General features: G+C 46.7%; 1 protein-coding gene across 13 annotated transcripts in view; it reads left to right on the top strand.

Moving 5' to 3' along the window:
- Positions 1 to 21,884, top strand: part of ESRRG (estrogen related receptor gamma) — a 404,445-nt gene extending 382,561 nt beyond the window's left edge. For all 13 annotated transcript variants that reach the window (XM_081123847.1, XM_081123852.1, XM_081123851.1 and 10 more), the window contains 2 exons: positions 11,907 to 12,176; positions 19,169 to 21,884. In XM_081123847.1, coding sequence (XP_080979973.1) covers positions 11,907 to 12,176; positions 19,169 to 19,413 — 515 coding nt within the window. In that variant the 3' untranslated portion in view covers positions 19,414 to 21,884. The remainder of the gene's footprint in view (positions 1 to 11,906; positions 12,177 to 19,168) is intronic.
- The last annotated feature ends 1,523 nt before the right edge of the window (positions 21,885 to 23,407 follow it).

Genomic DNA, 23,407 nt, shown 5'->3' with positions numbered 1-23,407 from the left:
TCTCGTTGGGGCGTCTCGTCCCCCGACAGGAATTTCCTGATCCGCCGTCGCTCCTGCTCTCACCCCGAGTGTCACTGCCTCTAAAACACTTGTCATTCTTTAATGGAAACAAAATAGTCATTGCAGCCGGAGCCGCAATGTCACCGCGCTACCCCTTGCTGCGCCGGCGATAGCGGGGATGACAGAGCGGCTCTCAGTAGGGGTAATTAAAATGTAAATATTGATATTTTATTATTTGAAATTACTTTCCAGTGAGGCATTTAATATCCCTCCATCTGTGCGGCTCTGTTTAGCGGTCACTTGACTGCAGCTCAGGGAGACCGGCCAGCGGCTGGATCCCCGTTATGTCAAAATGCTTGTTGCTTGCTTAATTTTGATATCTAATTAAGTGGAAAAGTGCGGTCCGCACCGTAGTCCTCGGCATCTTAACCAGCTGCTTGGGTGTATTTAGAATTAATCTCCACTATGGAATCATCCTAATGTATGCAATTAAGAGTCTGCCGATAGCTAATTAGGTGTATTAGAAGCAGGCAGCTTTTTTTTTTTTTTTGCCTTTTTTTTGCTTTTTTTTTTTTTTTTTTTGGCCCCCTTTTATTCTGGACTCTCGCAGACGTTAAGAGGCTCCGGCTGCGGACGCCGGGGCCGTGCCCCTCTCCAGTCGAGTCAGGAAACGGCACAGCTGCCCCGTCGACCCCCCCCCTGCGCGGTCACCCTTGTGTCTTCCCCGGCTTGTTTCCTTGCGGGAACCGAATATAGGAATTCCTAGGGTTTCCTGGATCTGTTTGCGGGATCTGAGAGACGTGAAGGGGAGGGCAGGTGGGACGCAAAGGTGAACATGCTCTGCAGGAGATCACAGGGGCGCTGAGCAGAGCCGGGGCGCCTGCGTTCATCGGGGAGGAGAGGAATTACATGTCGTCTGGGAGCTTCTTCCCGCAGCCCCGGCCCCTCTTGCGTGGCGTCCTGCTGTTGATCGTCTCAGCCAGAGGGAAGGGAGGCGCAGGCTCGGTTCGCGTGTCGCGGACCCGCGATGCCTGCGGCCGGCAGCTCGCGTTCCTGGGAACGGGGCTGCGTCCACGTGGCCGAGGCATTCCAAGCGCTGTGTTGTTCCCTGTTCGTGCTTTTGTTTCCCTGTAACCCGGCCACCCCTCCCCATCGGGGGCGGCGTGGGGAGAAAGCAGGGGAGGCCCCAGAGAGGGATCGAAGGGGTTGTCTCTGTTGTCAATAAGACGACCGCTGGCCTCCCGGTGGAACGGATGCCAAGCCCTAATGACTGAGCTCCGCCAGCCGTGAGCTCGGGGTGAATATTCGTAGACAGATCTTCATGAGACAGGAGGGAACAGGGCGGGGGCCGCCCTTCCGCAGAACGCCGGGGGCTGGAAATTCAGAGGTGCGGTCTGGCCGGGCTGTCCCGCACCCACAGTCTGCAAGGCCTTTAAAACACGCACAGACGGCGAGGGTTTCTAGTATTATTTGAGTGTGGACTTTCAGGGGCGGTGTGCCGTAATTTCACAGCTGTGACGTGCGTCTCACGCATGGCATATTTCTTCTGCGTTCTTCCATGAATACATATGACAGTTGGTTTTTTAATGGCCTGTGCTATAAATCCTTTAACTTGCATTTATGCTCAAGACCTTCTGATTTTTTTTCTTTTTTTCCTGCCTCTCCTCTTTCTGGGGCCAGATGTTGGAGACACTGAGTTATAACGTCTTTCTGTTTGAGAAAGGCAAGTAAAAACACACCTGAAGGATCTTTTTTAATGCTTTATTTGTAACTAGTGCAAACGAGAGAAGGGGCGATGTTAATATTAACGCCACAGACACCAGGCCTCCAATAACGAGTGCTCTTGCTGGAATTCCTGTCTCTATACCAAGGGACCAATTAGGTAAATGTGGAAAGATTCGAAGGCATGTTGTTTAAAATGAATAGAGAAATTATAAGTGGTTTTCTCTTAGAGACCCCAGGTGTAGGATCTGTCCTTGGTCACCTCGGGGAAAGATCAGCACCACCCTCCAGCTTCCTGTAACTGGCAGCGGAAACAAGAGGTTCAAGGTTTTGGTGAGCTCGTGAGATCTCCCAGATATTCACAATGCCAGCGACGCTCTGTGTAGGCGTGGCCTCCACAAGTGGGAAAACGGTGACAGAAAGATTCCTTTGACTAGATGGTGGGACTTAAATGCCAGCGACTCTGCCCCCATCCACTCCAACAGACACTCTGAGAGAAACGCGACTTTCCACTTTCCTTGGGTAGGCGTCACTTATTCCAAAACAGGACTGGGGTGGATTGAGGGTTTATTACTCTCTTCCTCTAATTTTCTCTTTTGTGCTAACTCGGTAAATATATATATATTTACAGATACGCGCATGTATATATATTTATAGATATATATGTGTGTGTACATACAGAGTGTTCCAAAAATGTATACATACTTTGAATAATTATAAAAGGCAGTGTTTATTAAAATGCATTTCCGTTTTCAAATTGTAATAAAATCTGCAGATCGTATGTCTCCGGGTTAGGCTGACTTTTTGTAAACCTAAATGGATCTTCCTTGACTTGCCCAGAATATTTGTCTAGGGCTCTCTCTAGCTGTGTTTGTTCCTACAGCAGGTGGAAATGGTTCCCCTCGCCCTGGCCCGTGCGGCCCAGTTGGTTGAGCGCCACCCGGTGCACCAGGAGGTCACAGGTTCGATTCTCAGTCAGGGCACATGCCTGGGTTTCGGGTTCAATCCCCCGTAGGGGACGTGCAGGAGGCAGCTAATCGGTGTTTCTCTCTCATCAATGTTTCTCTCTCTCTCTCTCTCTCCCTTCCTTTCTCTGAAATTAATAAAACACAAAAAAATAGCCCCTCTCCACAAGGATTACATAAGAATGATATACAGACCAGTTTGGCATTTAAATTACATCAACACCAACTTGTGCCGACACAGTGAAAGGTCATAACCGACAAGCACCATTGTCCCTGTGTGTCAATGTCGAATTCGCTGCTGTTTAGCGGGAAGTCAGCTCACTCCCCCTGTGCTGCTCCGTGGCTGTCGTGTTACAGATGCTTCTGACAGGTGAGTGTTTACTCACCGAGCATCTGGATGGACTGAGAGGGAGATGCCGCCCCACGGATGCATTTTTAATTGCATTGCCTTCTTTTAGCTGTGTTTGATTTGGGGAGGGGAAGCCCCTAACGGTAACAGCCCAGGGTTTCTCAGTCTGCGTGCCATTTCTTTTTTTTTTTTTAAGTGTAGAAAGGGCCTTCCTCAGTTACTTGGGCTTTACAAGAACTAGATTTGAAATCTCCTAAGAATCTATTTTTAAAAAATGGAGACGTACCATTTTTGATTCCTGCAAGTAGACGGAAGCCGCGAGCGTTTGTTTTCATTCCTCACCAGACTGGGTTAGGATTTCCGAGGTTTAAAATTCTAGCTGCAGAAAATAAATTTACACATTGTCAAATAATTATGCGGCTAGAATAAAGCCGAGAAATTAATTACGGGTACTTGAGAATAATAAAAAAGCCATCGTGACCTTATCATGGGATCTGTTGTGAATGGCTCTTTGTAAATATAAGAGAAAACAGGCCCTGTGACAAAAATGCCTACTTTAATTGCAAATTAAAAAGGAACCGGCTGAGGCTGAGAAATTTAGGCAGGAGTTTATGAGCGTTTAAGTGGCTCCGAAGAAAATCCTATAACTATATAGGCACTTGCAAGCAAAGAGCAGTACATATAATCGGTGCCTTAAACATTTGTTGAATTGCAAAAAATAAAAATAAAAAAAATAAGCAACTCTTTTTGTTATATGTTCAGATATCCTCTTGTTGAGAGAGAGGCTGATACTTGGGACAGTCTCCGAATCAGCCCTCCGTTCATTCATGTATTTAATTGAGCACCTGCTATGTGGCAGGGACTGGGGGCGGTGCTGGGGACACAGGAAGGAACAAGGGAGAGGGGGTCTCCCTCATCAAGATCTCGGGGAGCGCGGCAGCCCCCTGAGGGGGGTGCAGATGGATCCGTTAGAGGGCAGGCCAGCACATCCACTGCGTCACGCGCGTCTTTACCTTGAGCTCCACTTTCATATTTTACAACCTACAGCTGTCAATTCCCCCGGATGCTGCTTGGGAGCAGTGATTACGGCCGTGGGCCTGGAAAGACAAGAACTGGTGAAAGAGAGACCAGGGAAAGCCTAGCGTGCAGGCCGCCGATGGAGGGTGGTGCTGTGAATCTGGGTTGGACGTTGGGGTTCGGATGGTGAGCTTGCTTTTCGGCACGTCGGAGACCAGCCAGGGAGAACTTACCAGGGGGAGGTTTGAGAAGAGGGCAGAAGAGAGAAGGGAGTTCCGTATCGTGCCGGAGAGTTTCAGTTTTGTCTTTCGGAAGAAGTGGAAGCCAAGAAGGCACTTCGATTAGCCGACGGCATACTGCGATTCCACAGATGAAAGAAAGCCGGAATAGCCACGAGGAGGAAAGACGAGGAAAATAACAGACTTAAGGATGTTGGTATTTCTTTACCCCTGAAGAGATGATGGAGGCCTGAGCCAAAACTACGGGGGGGGGGGGCAAGGAGAGAAAGTGAGGGGCACATTCAGATGGACGCGTACAGCCCAACAGTGATGTTCCCTCCTCTGAGTGTTCATGCACATTGATGATTCTGTATGGCAGGTACCTTTTCCCCCGCTCATCATGGTCTACAGTAAAATCTTAGAGGGCAAGGACTATATCGTGTTCACCTTGTATGTTCTGATGTTCCTGAGCCTGGTGCTCCACATACCACAGATGCACCACGAAATATCCGTTGCTTTGAATTTTGTTACAGTGGAGCCTTTGGAAACCTCATAATGTAGGGCTGGCCCGAAACCTTGGGTGAACATTCCGCCCCCCCTTCTCATTTCACAGGTGAGAAATCAGGAACCAGAGGAACTGAGTCATTTCTCAGAGTCGGGCCGTTACTCGGTGGCCGGAGGTAGCACCCAGTGCTAGGTCTCCTCACTCCCAGTCCAGTGACCTTTGTCCAGTGACCACACAGCTCTGTGCTCCATGCAGATAGTTCTCTGTCACTCTGAGTCAGACAGGGTTGGGAATGGAAGCTCCCTCAGAGGGGTATCTAGACTACATTTCACACTGGACAGGTGAGGAGTCAACCGTGAGTCTGTATCAGTACGTTGGGGCTGCTGTAACAACGTACCACCACCTGGGTGGCTTGAATAACTGAAATTTATCGCCTCTCAGTTCTGGAGGCTGCACCAAGGTTCCTGGAGGGTTGGCTCCTTCTGAAGGCCGTGAGGGAGAATCTGTCCTAGCTTCTCTCCCAGCTTCTGGTAGCCTCAGACATCCCTTGGCATGTAGATGACGGTCTCCCTGTGTATCTTCACATTGCTTTCCCTCACTTTTTATCTTGTTTCTGTCTAAAATATCTCTTTTTTATAAAGTTACAGTCCTATTAGGTTAGGACTCGCCCCTAACAACCTCATCATGACTTCACCATCTTCAAAGACCCTGTTTCCAAATAAGGTCACATTCACAGGTACTGGGGGTTCGGATTCCAAAATCTCTGGAGAGACGCAATTCAGCCCCAACAGGGGCCGAGTTAGCACCATTGGTTGTAACAGGATGAAATTAGAACTCAGATCTCCAGACCTCAATGTCACTGCTCCCCACATTAGCCCCTTCCCTCCTGTATCACTCAAGGACAGCAAACCCCTTAGCTTTTGGATATTTGACATTAAATGTTTCCCAGAGACTCTTTCAAAGTCTATAGAAATGTGTGTCTGTCAGCTTCACAAATCCCCAAAGTGCACCGTGGAGTCAGCATGCATTTATGTTGGAGTCTTGAATTTCAGATCAAGCCCTGGGCTAACTTGGATGCAGACGGGTTGGGGATTTCCTGAAAAGGGTGATGCCCCGGATGGCCTGGTTCTCCTCGGACTACTGGTCAGTGCCCTGTGACACCCTATGGTATTTCTACCCCTTCTTACCAGTGACGGGGTGGAGCCAGTCAGATTCAAACACAGGTTCTTTTTCTCTCAAATCAGAAATAGGGCTTCAAAACAGTGCCTTTCCTTATTCAGTATCCATCAAATCCTAAAGTAAGACTCAGAAGGCCCTTTTCTAAGATAGTTTTTAGAGCTCTGTATTATATGGCACCTATGTTATGTTTTTCTTGATGGTCAACTTGTAGTCACATCAAAAAGGAGATCTTCCCAGGCAGAACTAATAAAAAATAAAGGTTTTCAACTAATAAAAAATAAAGGTTGTCGGAAGAAAGATCATTAGCTCATTAGCTCAGCCCATACGGGCCTCCACACCTTCCAACACCTTTTCTTTCTTCTTGGCTTAGATGAAAGGATGGGGGGAGTGAAGGGGAGGCCAGGTAAGAGGGAGCTTGGGAAAAGCTGAGGGAATTATTTCCGACCCTCTGTCGTCATTCGGAAGTGGCAGGGAGGTGGGATTTGCAGGAGGAACGGCACACACCCTGTAGGTACTGTCCGGATTCCTATTGCGCATTCACCTGCCCCGCATCCAGGCCTTTCCTTCAAACGAGGTTGGCACTTAAAATCCGCCCACTCACAGAAACAAACAAAAAAGACCCTTGTCATCATTTTGAGGCTCTCCTGTGTTGCCAGGAGAGAATATCCATTTTTAGCTGCCGTTATACTTTTAATTTTTCGAGCAAGCTGGACTGGGAGAGGAGGGACAGTTGCTAAAGAAAGCTTTTCCCCAGTGCCACGGTTTCCATTCCGGTGCCCAGAGTAGGCAGATTGCGAGCTCACCTGCCAGGTGCTCCAGCGGACTCGGTTCAGAGCGATCGTTCTGTCTGGGACTGGTGGAGGCATCACCTTCACGATTCACTTCTCCCCCTCCTTCAATTGACCGCCGCACCCCGAATCCTTGGCTAAATTTTATAGATGGTGGCCAGTCCTGCCGCATCTTAAGATACGAAGTAAATTTTGGATCTGAGTTCTGTCTCCCGGCTTTTCACGTGTGCCCTGGGAAACCACTGCTTAAAAACAATGGCTCCGTGGAATCCCTGTGAGCCCCGCTTGAAAGATCAAAACAGAGCCAAGGAAGCCGATTTCCTAAGGAGCCAACACGTGTCGAAACCCACGGCTGAGTTGGCGAGAGAGGGAGCCAGCCCGTGTTCGCCGGTTATCCTCCCGTCTTAACTATTCCTGCGTTTCAGCCCCACCAGCTGCGGTTGCATCTGAATGATGGGAGATCTGGGCCGCGGTCAGTCTAAAAAGAGTAAAAGACTCGAAGGGCATTACTGGAGGCGTCCTACCTGGTGCTTAAGTCCCCATGAAATCTAGACAGAAGAGTAATCGTCGCCTATAAGGAAGGTATTTGAGTAAAAAGGTTCTGATGGCACCAGGTAGATATTCAGGCTCTCGCCTTGGCACCTGCCCATTTGTGGCTGCTCAGCTCCGGCCTGTCGCTCGACCAGCATGTCTCCGTGGACTCGGTCGGCGTCCCCCGTGAGTCATCACGGCATGATTGTAACACTAGCAGGACGCACTGTTTGTAGAAAAGCGTCCTTGTTGTGCGTGTGGGGCACAGAGAAACTACGGTCGGAAAACGGTGAGCGGGCGCGACCCGGGCCACGCTGAGCGCTGGCGGGGCCCGCTGTCCCCGTCGCAGGGGCGCCGCCCAGGGGAATAGGCCTCGCGGGCCTGCACCCGAAATGCCCGCACAGCAGCCCACTCCCGTCAACACCCCACTCGGGAAACAAACATTTATGCTTTGTGAAAAGAAAGTGTGTTTCTGAAGAGTCGCCGTCAGGTCATTTTTGCCCTTCACGCTTCCAAGTGCTTTGCCTTTTTTTGTAAGGAGACTGCAAAGTGCACCCGTTTGCCGGGCTAAGGGGGGGAAAAAGTACTTGACAAGAGCCCTTGGCATCCCCTGAAGTTTCTGGGAGACGCAGGCAAGGGGGTGGGCACAGAGCATGCTTCCTGGGAGCCTGTGACTTCGCTTCGGGGGGTACCTGCCTCTCGAGCGGCGTTTCAGTCCTTCCCGGCGATGCTTTTGCCAACTGGCATCTGGTTTATTTGGGGCATTTTGCTGTGTGGCAGATAAACTCGCCGTTTAACTGCGGGTCAAGGAAGAGAGTGCTTCTGCCAGCAAGATGCCCGAGATGCATTAAGGGGCACCGACCCCAGCACAGAGATGAAGGGAGAGCGGAGTTGTCAGGGACGCGCGTGGGACGGGCCATAGTCGGGGAAGGAAAGGATGGGCCGTGGTCTCCGTGTATTTCCAAAAAGCTGCGATGCAGCAGAGCGTTTAAAACGATAACCTGTCATACACCGAAGATGAAGACCCGGGGTTGGACAAAACATGAAGCGCAAACGACACAGTGCGACGCGTATTTTATTTCCCTTGGGAAGGAGGCTTCTCGCCAGAGGTGGCTAAATGTTGGGGACGGTGAGGACCTCTAACTTCTGGCCCGACGGCGATAAAACACCACTCAATGCTGGCGAAAGCACAAACAAGCAGTCCCCGTTCCGACACGGGTGTGTGCGTGCCAATAAAGCAGTTGTGCTTTTACAGGATTCCTTAGGCCCCGTGTATTAAAATGTGCATTTTTCATTCAGATCTCGGTCGGTTAAGTTTTTATACTTGGCTCCGATCTACTGATAAAAATAGTATTGTATCCGTGTGCGGGTGTCTATCTGAAATATAGCCAGCGCCCCCCCCGCCCCCCCCCCCCGGCGCAGGGGGGGAACTTTGTGGAATGAAAAGATAATCTCCGAGACGTGTTCAGCTTCCTGAGGGGTCAGGTGAGCACAGCCACCCCTGGGCCTGGGGGCGGCAGAGCTCTTGGTGGCAGCGGGGACGTTGCAGAAGCGAGGAGGGAAAGGGTTAATGGGTTGGGAGCCAGCTGTTTCTAGACCAAGAGGAGGTAAAAGTCCAGACTCGTATTTATAGTGTGTAAGGCGCGGAGTGTTGCTTTCCCCACTGTTTTGCAAAATCACACCTGCTTTAATCGGCGGCAATGGGCCTGAAGACAGCGAGCCGTCAGACTTGTCAGACCTTCTGTCTTCTACCCAACTCCCCACCCTCCTGATCCCCCCAAAAAGAAAGTAGAACCTTTCTTTACCTTTCCTCTCTTTTTATTTCATTGAGAAGTGAAAGGGGAAGGGAAAAACTTAGGTTTATAGGAAGGACACACACACACACACACACACACACAGCCAATAATATAGAAGAAATAAATGGCAGAGTCCACCTAAAAAAATGAACTTTCATTGTGTCTGTGTTTTTGTTGTGTTTTTTTGTTTTTGTTTTGTTTTTTTGCTTAATTAAACCCCAAACAAATGTGTGAAACGCTGTGATGGCTGAAAAAATTGTTCATCTGTAAATCTCGGGGACAAAGGGCCCCTGAGCAACTTTCAAGTTTCCGAGCACGTAAATGTCGATAGCCAGCCTTCTCCATCATCAGCACTAAATTCACACTGATGCCTCTTTTCTTCTCGGTATTGATCCTTCCATGAGAACGTAGATTTGTATCTGTTAATTAATGCGTCCTGAAACAGCGTTTGTATTAATCAGGCAGATAAGAAAAATTGGATGCCTGCACCCTCCTGACAACCGTAAAAGTGCTGGCCCTGATAAAATCGTGGATGGGCCTCAATAAAAAAGTTCCTCCTTCCACTCAATAAACTAATCATCCCGCTTTTAATTATTCGGCAGAAAGATGTGTGGAGATTGGGGAATGTGTAAATCTATTTACTAACAGTGGCGGCTGGGAGGGAGGGCGGCTGTCACGGGAAGGGGCCGCGGGCGGCGGCTCCGTCCATCTGCTGCTGCGGAGAGCGGCCGGGGGGGGCCGAGCGGTTGGAAATGCCCTTTCGCTCCTGACTTCCTAGAGGGCCGCTGGTGTTTTCACCCGATGAGTTTACAAAAGAAATCCCCAGGCCGTCCCTTTTCTTGAGTTCGCTAGTTGGATGTGCACCGCATCTTTTCTCCTGGGGCGCGGGGGTGGGGGGTAGAGATAGGGAAAAACAAGAGCGATGTTGTTCGTTCGTGGTGAGCAGAACCTTCTCTAAACCAACGGCAAGTGGAGCCGAGCCCGCTCAGGTTGCATCGGCCCTTTTTCTCTTCGGAATCCCTGTTTAAAATGTTGTCAATTGTTAGAGAGGATTTTAGGAGGATTTTATTAGTTGAACCTCAGATTGCAAAGACCAAAAAAAAAAACAAGAAAAAAAACACCTTACACAGCCAGGCCCAAAGGAAGACCTGTCCGGTGATGTGTCCGCAGCTTGCTAAACAAGGGAAGAGATGCTTTTTATGGGCGCCTGCAGACCCCCTTACGTGAGGCTCGCCCGATCCCTCTTGATGATTTTATTAAACGCTCCTAGTTACTGGAGCCAAATGGCAGGGTACTAGTTATCACCAACGGGCCAGGAAACCTTCTCCTGATCGCGCTGTCATTCCTCATATCACGTGGGACAGGAACGGTTTGATATGAACAAAAATGACAAAAACAATGACCCTAGCAAGAGCCTAGGAAGGTTGGGCCGCGCCGCGCGTATTTGGTTTGGGTAATAGGGCCTAGCAGGGGAGTAAAAATAGATTTTATAAGTTGCATCATCCAGAAATGCCCCCCTTCTAGACATAATTGCTGGTGGCAGTGCCTTAAATCATTGTTCCCAAAGACCAGGAGTGGTTGGTTACATTTGGAATTCCTGGGCATAACCTTGGACATGAAAGTAAAGTTTTAAAAAAGAAACATTTTTTTAAAAAAATACCGTTGGAAAAGTATATGGCTGAATATCAGGTATAGTCACGAAGACTTTATTCCTTAAATTTCTTGCGGAATTTCGACCTAGTCCCGCCACGCTATGAGTATCTCTCTTTACTCCTAAGTGGGCTGAACTGAACTACTGCCTCCTGTTGAGCCCGATTTTCTGTTTAATATGTGTGTTTGCGTGTGTTTTCTCAAGCTCAGAAGGGACTGCAAGCACGCATGTGTAAATGCAGACCGGATTTTAAGTAAAGAATTGAAAACAGTCATGCAGGTGTTTCAGATAAAAATACTATCTGATGTAGCCACACTTACTGAATTCGTATTACGGATCCATCTTGTGTTGGTTTTTATATTTTCCAATAAAAAAAATTAAGGTACAGGTACGTTGTCGTGCTCAGGATGAAACAGCCAGTAGCTCAGTGGAGCCAATACTTAAATTCCAGTCTGGCTCTGCTCACGTCCTCCCCCCAAACCCCACTGCCCTCGTATTTAACTTTTTTAAATAACTGGATCTTAATCCCAAGAATAAACTCTCTCTTCTCTTTGGTGAGGAGGCCAGGATGCTAAGCACTCCACTCTCTTTTATGCCAATACTCACCGTTTTAAAAAGGAATTCATGTTAAAAATGAATGGGGGCAAATATCCAATTACAAAGGCTCTTTTGATGTGAGAGTGCTCCCCATTCACTGCGCTTGTGACTGTCATAGAGAAATGTTTCCCAATTTCACTCCACCGCACGACCTAAATGATTTGTTTTCCTTCATTTTTGGGCTTTAAAAAAAAGAAACGTTCATGTTATCAATAGTGGCTTTGAGAGATGCGCTCATTGAAAATCTGACTTCCTATGAGAGAGTCATTGAGCCAGAAAATCAAGCATATTTAACGATGACATTTTTATATTTGTTTTTTGGTTTTTTTTTAACTGAAAGGTGCAAAATTCTCTATTGCATTCCTCTCAGCCCAGCCTACAAACCCTCGGGGGAAACACCCCCCGCATTGAGGCTGGTTGGTGACTTTTACTTCGCCATGTGCAGAATGACCGGGGGCGAGTCTAAGGGCGTCTGGTCGCAGCTCCGCGGAAGCGGGAGGCCGGTGCGGAGGCCGAGCGCCGCTGCGCCCGGTGCGTCCCCGCGAGGCCCCGGCCTGGCAGTGGCTTAATGTGCCGTCTCCCCTGCAGGCTTCTCCACGCTGTCCCTGGCCGACCAGATGAGCCTCCTGCAGAGCGCCTGGATGGAGATCCTGATCCTCGGCGTGGTCTACCGCTCTCTCTCCTTCGAGGACGAGCTCGTCTATGCAGACGACTATATCATGGACGAAGACCAGTCCAAGTTGGCCGGCCTCCTTGACCTAAACAATGCCATCCTGCAGCTGGTCAAGAAGTACAAGAGCATGAAGCTGGAGAAAGAAGAGTTCGTCACCCTCAAAGCAATAGCCCTCGCGAATTCAGGTTGGCACATTGACGTGGTCGCTCTTACGTTGTTTTGATATGTCAGTTTCACCCTTTCCCTTCATTTCTTTTTTTTTAATGTGTTTTTTTATTGATTTCAGAGAGAGGGAGAGAGAGAGAAACATCAATGATGAGAGGGCCATGGATCGGCTGCCTCCCGCATGCCCCCCGCTGGGCATCGAGCCCACAACCCGGGCCTGTGCCCTGACCGGGAATCGAACCGTGATCTCCCGGTTCATAGGTCGACGCTCAACCGCTGAGCCACACCGGCCGGGCTCCCTTCACTTCTTCAGAGATTTGCTAGGCCCTGTTGTAAATTCTGTATGAATCAGCAAAATCAGAATCATGATTCCTTTCCAGTGAACAGTTTATAAATGAGAAAAATCAACTTAATGGGGATGGTTTTTATTATACAGGGTGTCCCCCAAAAGCGTACACACAGTTCAACAGCTCATAGCTCAGTTTCACAAGTGAAATGTATTTTAATAAGCACTGCCTTTATAATTATTCAAAGCGTGTGTGTACATTTTTGGGTGGGACACCTTATATCTGCCTATTGCAAGCTGTGGAATTTTTGCTACCTCACGCACTTACTAGTTTGTAGTATATATAGGGACACTCTCAGGGCAAAATTAGCTCAGTTGTCTTGTGTGGGCAAATGAAAATAAGCGTGAATCACAAATACGCACAAACCATTTCTCCCCCCTCAAAAAAAAAATGCAACTTTTGCAATTAGAAAAAAACAACAACAAAAACGTATTAAGTGTTGTTTTTCATTTTGGTGATCAAAGAACACTGTTTTCTCACCTCCCGGAATTCCCTAGAAGTCAAATTCTGCTGAGGGCGTGTCCCCCTCACAGGTCCTCCCTGTGCAGGAAGGGTTAAGAGTTATGGGAATAAAGTCTTTATGTTTGAACTGAAAAGTACTAAAAGAGGGAGCAGCCTCCTAAGTACAGGTCGTTGGCGCTTTGGCGCTTTTCCCTGCGTGCCTCTCCCGATGCTTTCTTGTGGCCTCAGCCTGTTTTAGCATCTGCGTCAGGTCCCGGATAGATCCCTCCTTAATGACGTGCCGATCGTTAGATACCTGCACGTCGATAGCGCGGCTCGGAGGCTGGGTACCATTGACAGTCACACGGCGCCCCTCCGTCCGCTTTTGTTTTGACCCTGTCTTTGAACTTTATCTTGGTTGCCGGCCAGTAGTTTCCCCTTTAATTACAAGAAGGAAACTGTCAATAAAATCTGTTAAATGGGATGCAATGAGTGGCTTGAATGGGCGGATGGCTATTTGTTCAAATTCTGCAGCGTTCAAGGTATTGACAGTTTGTTTTCTGGGGGCCATATGTGGCGATCAATCTCAGGCTGGGCTCAGCCGCGCTGAAAAATGAAAAACCAGATTGCTTTTGCTTAGCCGGGTCTGAGGACTGGGCGATCTGGCGCGGACCTGGGGGGGATGAATCCTTCTGCCCAGATTGCCCCCGTGAGAGCTCGGGCGACGCGTGACTGTTTTTTAGAAATAATTTTTAATTGATTTTGTAATTAACAGTTCATCTGCAATGTCGATGCACACGCATCCTTGGACGGACAGGAGGGAGGCGGTTTTTCCACAGTGAAGTGGTACTTGGCGGTCTGTCTTTACGGCGGGGTTGGCGATTCTCACTTGTAATTGTGAGCCCAGCCGTCCCCCCCACACGCCTGGTCCTCTCCTCCTGTCTCCCCGGGAAATGTAAAGTGTGATTCATCGTGACAAATGGCGCTGCTTGCTGTTGCAGACCACCGAGAATCCCTGGTCCTGCTTCCTAGAGAACCAAAGTGGGAAATGGGGGAACCGTTTTCTGAGAATTTGCTAGTTTGCAGAGAGACTTCCCTGTATGGCCTCTCTCGTGATGAGATGAAAGAGTTGGGAAAGACCTTTTATTTGGTAACCATATAGCGCTTCAAATTTAGACATTTACTTGAATATTTATAAAGTTCAGCAAACCCGTTTTGTAGCTTTTTTGTTTCAAGTTGCTTGTGTCCCGTTATTAGCTGATCCTGAATGCTGAGCGATGCTAAGCGTTGTATCATCGAAACAGCTGAAATTTTTATAATTTCAGAAGTGAGGTTACGCATGCTTTACAGCCATGGATTATAGCCTAGGGCGTCCGAATTAACGGCAGCATTTCTGCCTCTGTGGCTGAGCAGTGTGATCAGCAATATTCTTACAGAAAAATATTCGAACCCCACTCACCCTTCTGTTAGGGGAAGGAAGGGACCTAACTGTGGTGATCAGGGTATTTAAAGAACTAGTTAGTTGGTGTTTCTTGTTGGAAGCCAGAAATAATTCGCAGGCCCTCCTATTTCCCTTTATTACGGTGTTGTGTAGCGTGACTTTTTCAAAGAAAATCCCTCCACGCCCCGGAATTTCCCTGCGTGTTATGTGAACAGGCTTTGGGCCCCTCAGTGCCGAGAGGAGCGGAGCCGGTGTCCGCAGAGACGGAGAAACGAGTTAGCGCCTTACATGCGGCCTGTTTCCATTCCTACGGAGCCGGCTCTCCTGCGCTATATAAACGTGGCCTTTCTCTTGCCCTTGAACCTGGAAGCTCCACTATTCTAACCTGGGATAAATGACTCAGAAAGTCCTTTTCTCTGATACTGTATATGATGCCATTCATTCCATCTTTTTACCATTACTGAGAGGACAGTGATAAACTTTGCAGATGTGTTGATGTTTGGATCCAGTGATTTTTATTTTTTTAAACTGCTCATAAATACATCAGTACAGAAATGCTTTCATAATATTCCTAGATTCCTAAAGCTCATAGGTTTTCTTTTAGTATCTAGAAATTTCAGATCAGCAGAAGTGACTGTTGGTGCAAAAAATTTTTTAAAAAAGCTATATCAGCGTTATTTAATTGATAGGCATCTTAGCAGTCCCTGTGTGGCTGTAGGTGTTAACAACCATTGTCTCATTAATCTAAATTTCAGCTTCTTTTAAACATCTGTCTTGATTCGATAATTATAAATGTTGTGCTTAGGCTCGGGAAACAGGGGATTGGCTTCCTGATAATGACTGTCATATTTTTTGTAGCCGTTTCTGTCATATGTGAATTCAGGAATACTTAGAACCAGTGGAAGAATAGTTCCTGTCTTCAGGTATATGACCAAAAAGTCCCCCAAAACACCAATATAGCATAAATTGATACTGTCATTTTCACATTCAAATAATTGGAAACCCTATGTAACTGTTCCAATTATTTTTGAAGGTTAAAAAAAGAAGTCAGAGTCTCACTTAAATGAGGTATTCTCTTATTTTTAAATTTATCTTTATTGTTAAAGATATTACAGATGCCCCTCCCTTTTTTTCATTGATCCCCTCAGAATGCCAACAGCCTCCTGAGCATTAATCGCATCCCCGATACCTCTCCGTGGGATGGAGTTTTAAAAGTAAAATTGAAGTCACCGTTTTAACATTGTAATTGTTAGGCCCAGTTTTCTTGACGTAGAATTTTTTTTTCATGTGGGGAATCCTGTGATTCTGTAATTAATTTCATGCCTTTATTGGAAAATGCAGTGAAATATTACTACAAGCCTTTTGGGTTAGATTATATCGTGATGGGATTCCCTTCTCCCGATCGGTTCTATTGTTTTGGTCTTTTGTAATTTATCTTTATTGTTGGGTTTTTAGTTTTGTGATCTATTTTTCTCTTGATTTTTATATGCACATTTAGAGAGATTAAACTCTTTTCCTTCCACGGCTGCTATCTTCCTCGAATCCAGTCTACCTACTTTTAACCAAAACTGTATGGTTGGCACCTTTTTTTAACAAGTAGGGCCAACTCCTACGTTCATCAAGAGCCAACTTGCCATGACCGTCAGCCAGCGCCCCCCAGCTCAGTACCCCAGCCCCTGAGAGCCAGAGGACTGCTCCATTAGACCCCTTAAATATTGTTTATAAAAACTCTGAAACACAGATTCTCTTTGAGAGAAGAGGCTTCTGGTCACTTCTCTGTCATTTTAGTCATATCGTGTTTCATTCCTTTAATGACTAGAGATGGCGTGAAGTCCTACTTCACAGAGTAAAATGTTGGAAGTTAACGAGCGGGTTCTATTTTATCATCAGGTGTTGAAACTTAATATACGGGTGATACCATATGTATCTTTCATCCCTGGTTATCTTTTAAAATTTTGATTACATTAGAATAGCATTTGTTTGTCTTACTGCCTGGTTCAATAGTCTTCAACTGTAGCTTGGCCATAGAGTCATCTAGATTTTAACAAATACTGATGTCCTGATCCAGCCCCAATTTTCTGATATAAGAGGCCTGGGCTTGGGCCCAGGCATATGAGATTTTTTGTTGTTGTTGTGTTCTTGTTGTGTTTTTGTTTGTTTTTTTACCAACTTAGGCATCATTTTTAAAGTATAGCCTCCCCCCGTCTAGTTGGTTCATAAATCAATGATTTTCATTATTAAGTTTAGCTGTTTCTCATTTGCAAGAATACTGGGACTATTTCCTTTAAAAACATCAAGTTAAAAAAGAACCCTCACCTACAACCAAAGCTAAATGATTACATAAATTAATGGCAGTTCAGTGGAGCCTGGCATGCAGATATAAATTTAGCAAAAAGAACAGAGCGGGATGAAAGCTACGGAGCCAGAACTTGGACTGGGATCTCTAATGGAGATTAATATTTTCTTCAACAGTCTGCCGGCTGAATCATGGTCTAATTAAATAGTTCAGATTTAGTGAGTTTGCGTTTAAAGTATTAGCAGATCCGAGGACGGGTAAAGCTAAAATGAGTTAGAATCCTTCCTGCAAATGGGAAGTTAAATTATCATAGTAATTTGATTAAATCATTTTTAAATCTCACCAGCTAAATCACAGCCCTTAAAGAATAGTTTGAAGTCTTAATTGCTGTTTGTGAGCGTATCTCTCTGCTATTTGTTCTCGCCTCATTTCCTGTGACATCCTATAATATATCTCCCGCTGGGCCCAAGGAGCGGGGGAAGGCTAGACCCGGGGGGGGCCCCCGAGGTGACCGTGCCACCGACCTCAGGCACGTGAAGACCCGCCACGCGGGAGGAGGGGTGCTCTGTCTTGTTCCAGGAGCTGGGGCCAGGACCAGAGTTCGGGCACTGGAGTCAGATTTGGGAAAATATGAAGAAGACATTTCTAATAATTAGCTCAGTTCCTTATCAAGCAGAATGCCCTACATATAATTGGAAATGTCTTCATGAAAATGTGGTAGAGAAGGTTCCTGGACAGGGTGAGTTCGAAAGACAATTTCAACTTTTTTTTTTTTAGAGAGAGAGAGAGAAACATTGATGGGCTGCCTCCTGCACGCCCCCTACTGGGGATGGAGCCCACCACCTGGGCATGTGCCCTGACCGGGAATCGAACCCGTGACCTTCTGGTGCACTGGTGATGTTCAACCAACTGAGCCGCACCGGCCGGGCTGAGCACGTCTTGAGTTCCAGCCCAGGCCCCCACCATCAACATTTCTAACCTGCGAGAATTCCTTCCTTGTGGCTCCTTCAGGCCGGAATCAAGTCTTGGGCAGTAAACACTTATAAACGACTGTCTTCCAGATGATTCAAAACTCTTTCAAATAAACGTGTCACCGGTCACTTAATGCAAATAGTGTCAGGTCACCAATAATGTGGTGAAATGATTCAAAATGACCATGTAAAGGGAAAAACACAACAAAGAAAATCTAAAAACATTACCACTTACAGTCGCAGTCAACCTTTTAATTACTTTGCCATAATTTTTTTTTTTTAATCGTACATTTCGCCACTTGACTTTAAATTACATTTCCTCTCTCTTTTCGTGCATGTGACCTGACATCTGAATCCTAGGCAAGATCAGGCCACCGCCATACGTCTTAGGACTCGGCATTCTCCGAGAACCGGAATTATTAAACACGCAGAATTCCCCCAAAGACCCCATTATGTATAATTAACAGATAAACTGTCATCAGAATCAATAAAACGTGCTAAATGATTCAAACTTGTATATAATTAAGTGTCTCTTTTAGAGCTAGAGCTGTAACTTTTACCCCACCCCCCCCAACCCCATCTCACATTTCTCCCAAGAGCCACCGTGGGCAACCCTGTTAACCCTTTCCTTGCTTGACTGCATTAGATTTTTTTAAAAATTAAATTTCAGAACTCCTTCATCTAAAGGCTTTATTTGTGTTCCAGGAGAGAAACAGACTATTTAAGGAACTGTGCATAGTAAACAGAAAATTCTACAACGGGACCCGGTGATCGATCCAGGGTACTCCCAGGGGGGTCTCAAAATCTCAGTCATCAACATTTTTCTCTCCTTTGGGGAAATATGAGCATTTTCAGGGCAAGGTCAGAATTATAAAGAATTTTAAGTCCGCACCACCGGAAGTAATACTCTTTAATAGACGGCCTTCCAGAATTGCAGAGTGGATGTGCACAGGAATGGGGCAGTGACTGGAAGAGCCAAGATTATAATCTGTTCAAGGAAAGGTCTCTCTTGTGACTCAGTCTTAAGAGGGGGGAAAAAAATCACACAAACAAACCCACACCTTTTATTTTTATTTTTTTTATTTTTTAAATATCTTTATTGATTTCAGAGAGAGGAAAGGAGAGGGAGAGAGAGAGAGAAACGTCAATGGGAGAGTCATTGATCGGCTGCAGCCCGCAACCCGGGCCTGTGCCCTGACCGGGAATCGAACCCCGATCGCCTGGATCCCAGGTCGACGCTCAACCGCTGAGCCCCGCCCGGCCAGGCCAAACCCACACCTTTTAAATAATGGATCTTTTGTCATAATTCTTATGTTCTCATGAAGCGCTGCAAATTATCTCCTGTAGGGTAACTTAGACCAAAAAAACACACAAAAGAGCACTTGGAAAGGCGAGACCCTGAGCCAGCCCCAGCCTAGGGAGGTTCAAGGGCCAGGCTTAGCTCTCGCGACTGTACCCCACGCAGGTTTTCGTGACTGTTAACGGTGCCGTCTCTGTGCTCTGCTTTGTCGCGCAGACTCCATGCACATAGAAGACGTGGAGGCCGTGCAGAAGCTCCAGGACGTCCTGCACGAGGCCCTGCAGGACTACGAGGCCGGCCAGCACATGGAAGACCCGCGCCGGGCCGGCAAGATGCTGATGACCCTGCCGCTGCTCAGGCAGACGTCCACCAAGGCCGTGCAGCACTTCTACAGCATCAAACTGGAAGGCAAGGTGCCCATGCACAAACTCTTTCTGGAAATGCTGGAGGCCAAGGTCTGACCCACGTCCTCCCGGGCCGCCCTCTCCTGCTCGCCGGAAAAGGGGAAACCAACCCGAGAAGAGTGAAGTCGAGGAAACTTTAGAGTTTAGTTACCGCCATCCGAAATCAGCCGAGACTGCGCCGGTCATGTAGCAGGAAAGCTATGAAGCAGCTTCCAGATGCCTCACCTGTTTTTCTCATTTCTCTCCCCCGCCCCCCCCTTCTCCCCCTGTCCCTCTCACTCCTTCTGGCCCTCATTTCTCGGCTTCCTTGATTACCGGTTCCCCCTCTCTCTCGTTTCCTCCCTCCCCGCCTCCCCCCTGCTGCTGAACTCTTAAAAGAGGTCTCTAATTGAAGAGAGGTGGAAGCCAGCCCTGCCAAAGGATGGGGATCCATAATATGGATGCCAGTGAACTCACCGTGAACTATGACGTCCCCCAGTGACTAAGGAATCAGAGAGGGAACCGACGTACCCGAAGGACCGTGCGACAGAAACGATCGGCCTAGCGCAGTGTTAGACCCGGGGGTGGGGCGGGGCGGGGGGGAGGCAGCCGCGAACCCGACGACTTGAGCAACTTTGCCTCGGCTGCGTCTCATCGTTGCTTTTCCATCCAGATCAGTTCCAGCCGTTTGATTCCTTAATTGTTTTTTCAAGTCTTCCAGGTATTTGTTAGTTTAGCTGCGACGCGCATAACCTTTTCAGGGAATAGCTTAAGCTTTATTCATTCATGCAATACTAAAGAGAAATAAGAACACTGCAGTTGGTGTGCTGGCTCCAAACAGGGACGGACAGTGATGAAGGACACATGAAATCTTGAAGGAAGATTTAAAAAAAAAAAAAAACACACACAAAAAAAACACACAAAAACACACACACACACATTTTGTTTCTTCTTACAAATGGAGATTTTTTTTTTAATTTTTTTTTTTTTTTTGGGTACCAGCTTTACCACTTTTCAGCCATTTATTAGGAATATGGGAATTTAACGTACTCAAGCAATAGCCGAAGGGGAAGGTGCATATTATCACGGATGCAATTTATGTCGTGTGCCAGTCTGGTCCCAAACATCGATTTCTCAGCGCGAGCTCCAGCTCACCTACCTGTGCCCCGACCCTGCGGTGGCTCCGGGCGGTCGCCTGCGCCGGCACTGCCCGCGGGATCCGGATCCCCGGGATTTCTCAGAAGGGCGCCCCTGTGCCTGGGCCTGCCAGCTGCGGCGAGGCCGGGAACGAGCTCCTGCCCGTTGGCAAGGCCCCGACCCCGTCCTGGAAGGAGCCGCGAGCCAGGGCCCACCCACGAGGCAATAAGGCGAACGCCCGAATTTGAACATCACCGTCCTCGACGGCGACGGAAACCCATAGGAGACGACAGATGCTTGACCAAATTCGCAAACCTATCGGTCTGAGCCGATTCCTCGAGGAATGTCCGTTGAAACGAATCTGCAGTTTTTGCCAAGAGCTAAGCCGATGTGTCTGCTTTTCCACCGATAATATTGTCACAGCCAGAAAGTCAGGTTCCAGACTGGGAAGAGGTGTCATCGAAGGAAGAAACCGACTGGACGCCCCCGACACCTACAGTCGCTGAAACAGTAACCTCCATCAGACGCTAGACCAATGGACCAGTGTTAGTAGCTGCTCCCTGTACTGTGTGAACAGTCTTATTCTATGTACACAGATGTAATTAAAAATTGTAACCCTAACAAACAAAAGAAATGTAGTTCAGCTTCTCAATGTTCCATGTTTGCCGTGCTTTTTCCTGAAGTTTTCTGTTGCATTCGGAGACTGTCTGTCTTGTTCTCGTGGTGTTTGGATTCTTGTGGTGTGTGCTTTTTAGACACAGGGTAGAATTAGAGACAATATTGGATGTACAATTCCTCAGGAGACGACCGTAGTATATTCCCTCCCTTCCCCGTAATAAGGTTCCCGCTAATAAGAATTAAGAGATCGACACCCCCCCCAAACAAGTACTCATTACGAAACAGGTAACACATCGAAGTCATAATAATAATATTTTCAAAACAAGGGATAATTTCTCTAACGGTTTATTATAGAATACCGATGTATAGCTTAGAAATACAACTTTGAATATTTCAATATAGATAAGTCTAATTTTTAAACGCTGTATATACGTGGCTTCCACGCCTTCATCTCTCAGACGTTGTTCCTGACGCCGCTCTGTGTTGTTGCAAAACTTTTTTGGTGCGGATACGTTTCCAAAACTCTTGCTACTTTGTGTGCTTTAAACAGAATACCTTGGGTTGATGGCTCATCAGCCTCATGCTAGAAATACTGTGTATCTATCATTAGCTATATGGGACTATAGTGTAGATCGTGGTTTCTCCAGTAGAGGTGACTGTAGTGTGATTCTAGATAAATCATCATTAGCAATTCATCCAGATGGTCAATAACTTGAAATTTATAGCTGTGATAGGAGTTCAGAAATTGGCACATCCCTTGATAAAGAACAGCAGAAAAATCCAACTCCTGGGAAAATTAAAAAAAAAAAAAAAAAAAAAAAAAAAAAAGGTGCTGATCCTATAAGATTATTTATATATGTAAGTGTTTCAAATAAAAGATTATTTTCCGGAAAGTCTGTGCAGGGTTTAAGTTGCTACTATTCAGCTACACTATATATAAATAAGATATATACAATATAGACATCGTTTTTTACTGTATCACATTAAAGTACTTGGGCTTCGGAAGTAAGAGCCAACCACCGACTGAGAAACACGAGATGGAGATTATGGGAAAGGGAGAGAGGACGGTCTTTAGCTTTCAGTTCAGGCGCAACGAGCGTCCCGTAGACGGGAGACACGCAGACCTGCGGGTGTGGAAGCGCTGCCCACGTTCTAGGCCGGAGCGCGTCCTCAACCTCGCTCGGGGTAAGTCTTTTCGGGTTTCAGGCAAGACCATTTACTTAATGTGACGTTTCGGAACGTTAGAAAGGTGTATGTTTTTAGCTGTATGATTTTAATTTTTATTCTGCTTTTTTTTTTTTTTTTTTCCAGCGGGTTCTTATTTAAAGCAATACGATCGTGTGAACTACCTGCTGTTACACTTGTGTTTCAATCAGCTCAGATTGTTGTATTTATTCCACTATTTTGCATTTAAATGATAACATAAAAGATATAAAAAATTTAAAACTGCTATTTTTCTTATAGAAGAGAAAATGGGTGTTGGTGATTGTATTTTAATTATTTAAGCGTCTCTGTTTACCTGCCTCGGAAAACATTTTATGGCAGTCTTATGTGCAAAGATCGTAAAAGGACAGAAAAAAATTTAAACTGCTTATAATAATCCAGGAGTTGCATTATAGCCAGTAGTAAAAAGAATAATAATAATAATAATAATAATAAAACCATGTCTATAGCTGTAGATGGGCTCCACGTCTTTAAAGCAATCAATTGTATATTTTTGTGATGTGTACCATACCGTGTGCTCCAACCAATGTCCATTTGTGTAAATGTATTTATTTTATATTGTATATATTGTTAAATGCAAAAAGGAGATATGATTCTGTAACTCCAATCGGTTCAGATGTGTAATTCAAATTATTATGCCTTTCAGGATGATGGTAGAGCAATATTAAACAAAGCTTCCACTTTTGATCGCTCTATGTGTTTCTTTATCCGACCCCCCCCCCCCGGACCCCCAGGAAAGAACCAAGTCAGTCAACAGGAGGGCCCTGGGCGGCCTCCACGGAAAGAGCATCTCTCGGTGCCTGTTCCCTAAAAATAAAGCAGGGCTTTAAGTAAGAGCTATAAACAGGCCTGTCAGAGGGATCCGAGGGCGCCGGGGAACTTCTGCATATTGAAGGGTAAGCGGAGCGCCCCCCAATTCCCCCGACAAGCCTTTATATAGCTCTCGGTTCACCCGCGACACCCCGCAGCGGCCACCCTTCTCAAAGCCATCGCCGCGACGCGTGTGAGGGTCACAACAGAAAACTTTCCCCGCTATTTTAAGATCGCATTAAAGCCGGAGATAACCTATTATTTCCCTCCACCCACCAGTACG

The sequence above is a fragment of the Miniopterus schreibersii genome, assembly GCF_964146895.1.
Source record: "Miniopterus schreibersii genome assembly, chromosome: 21".
NCBI classification, from domain to species: Eukaryota; Metazoa; Chordata; class Mammalia; order Chiroptera; family Miniopteridae; genus Miniopterus; species Miniopterus schreibersii.
The sequence above is the reverse complement of the archived record's forward strand: the minus strand, read 5'-3'. Positions and strand labels throughout refer to the sequence as shown.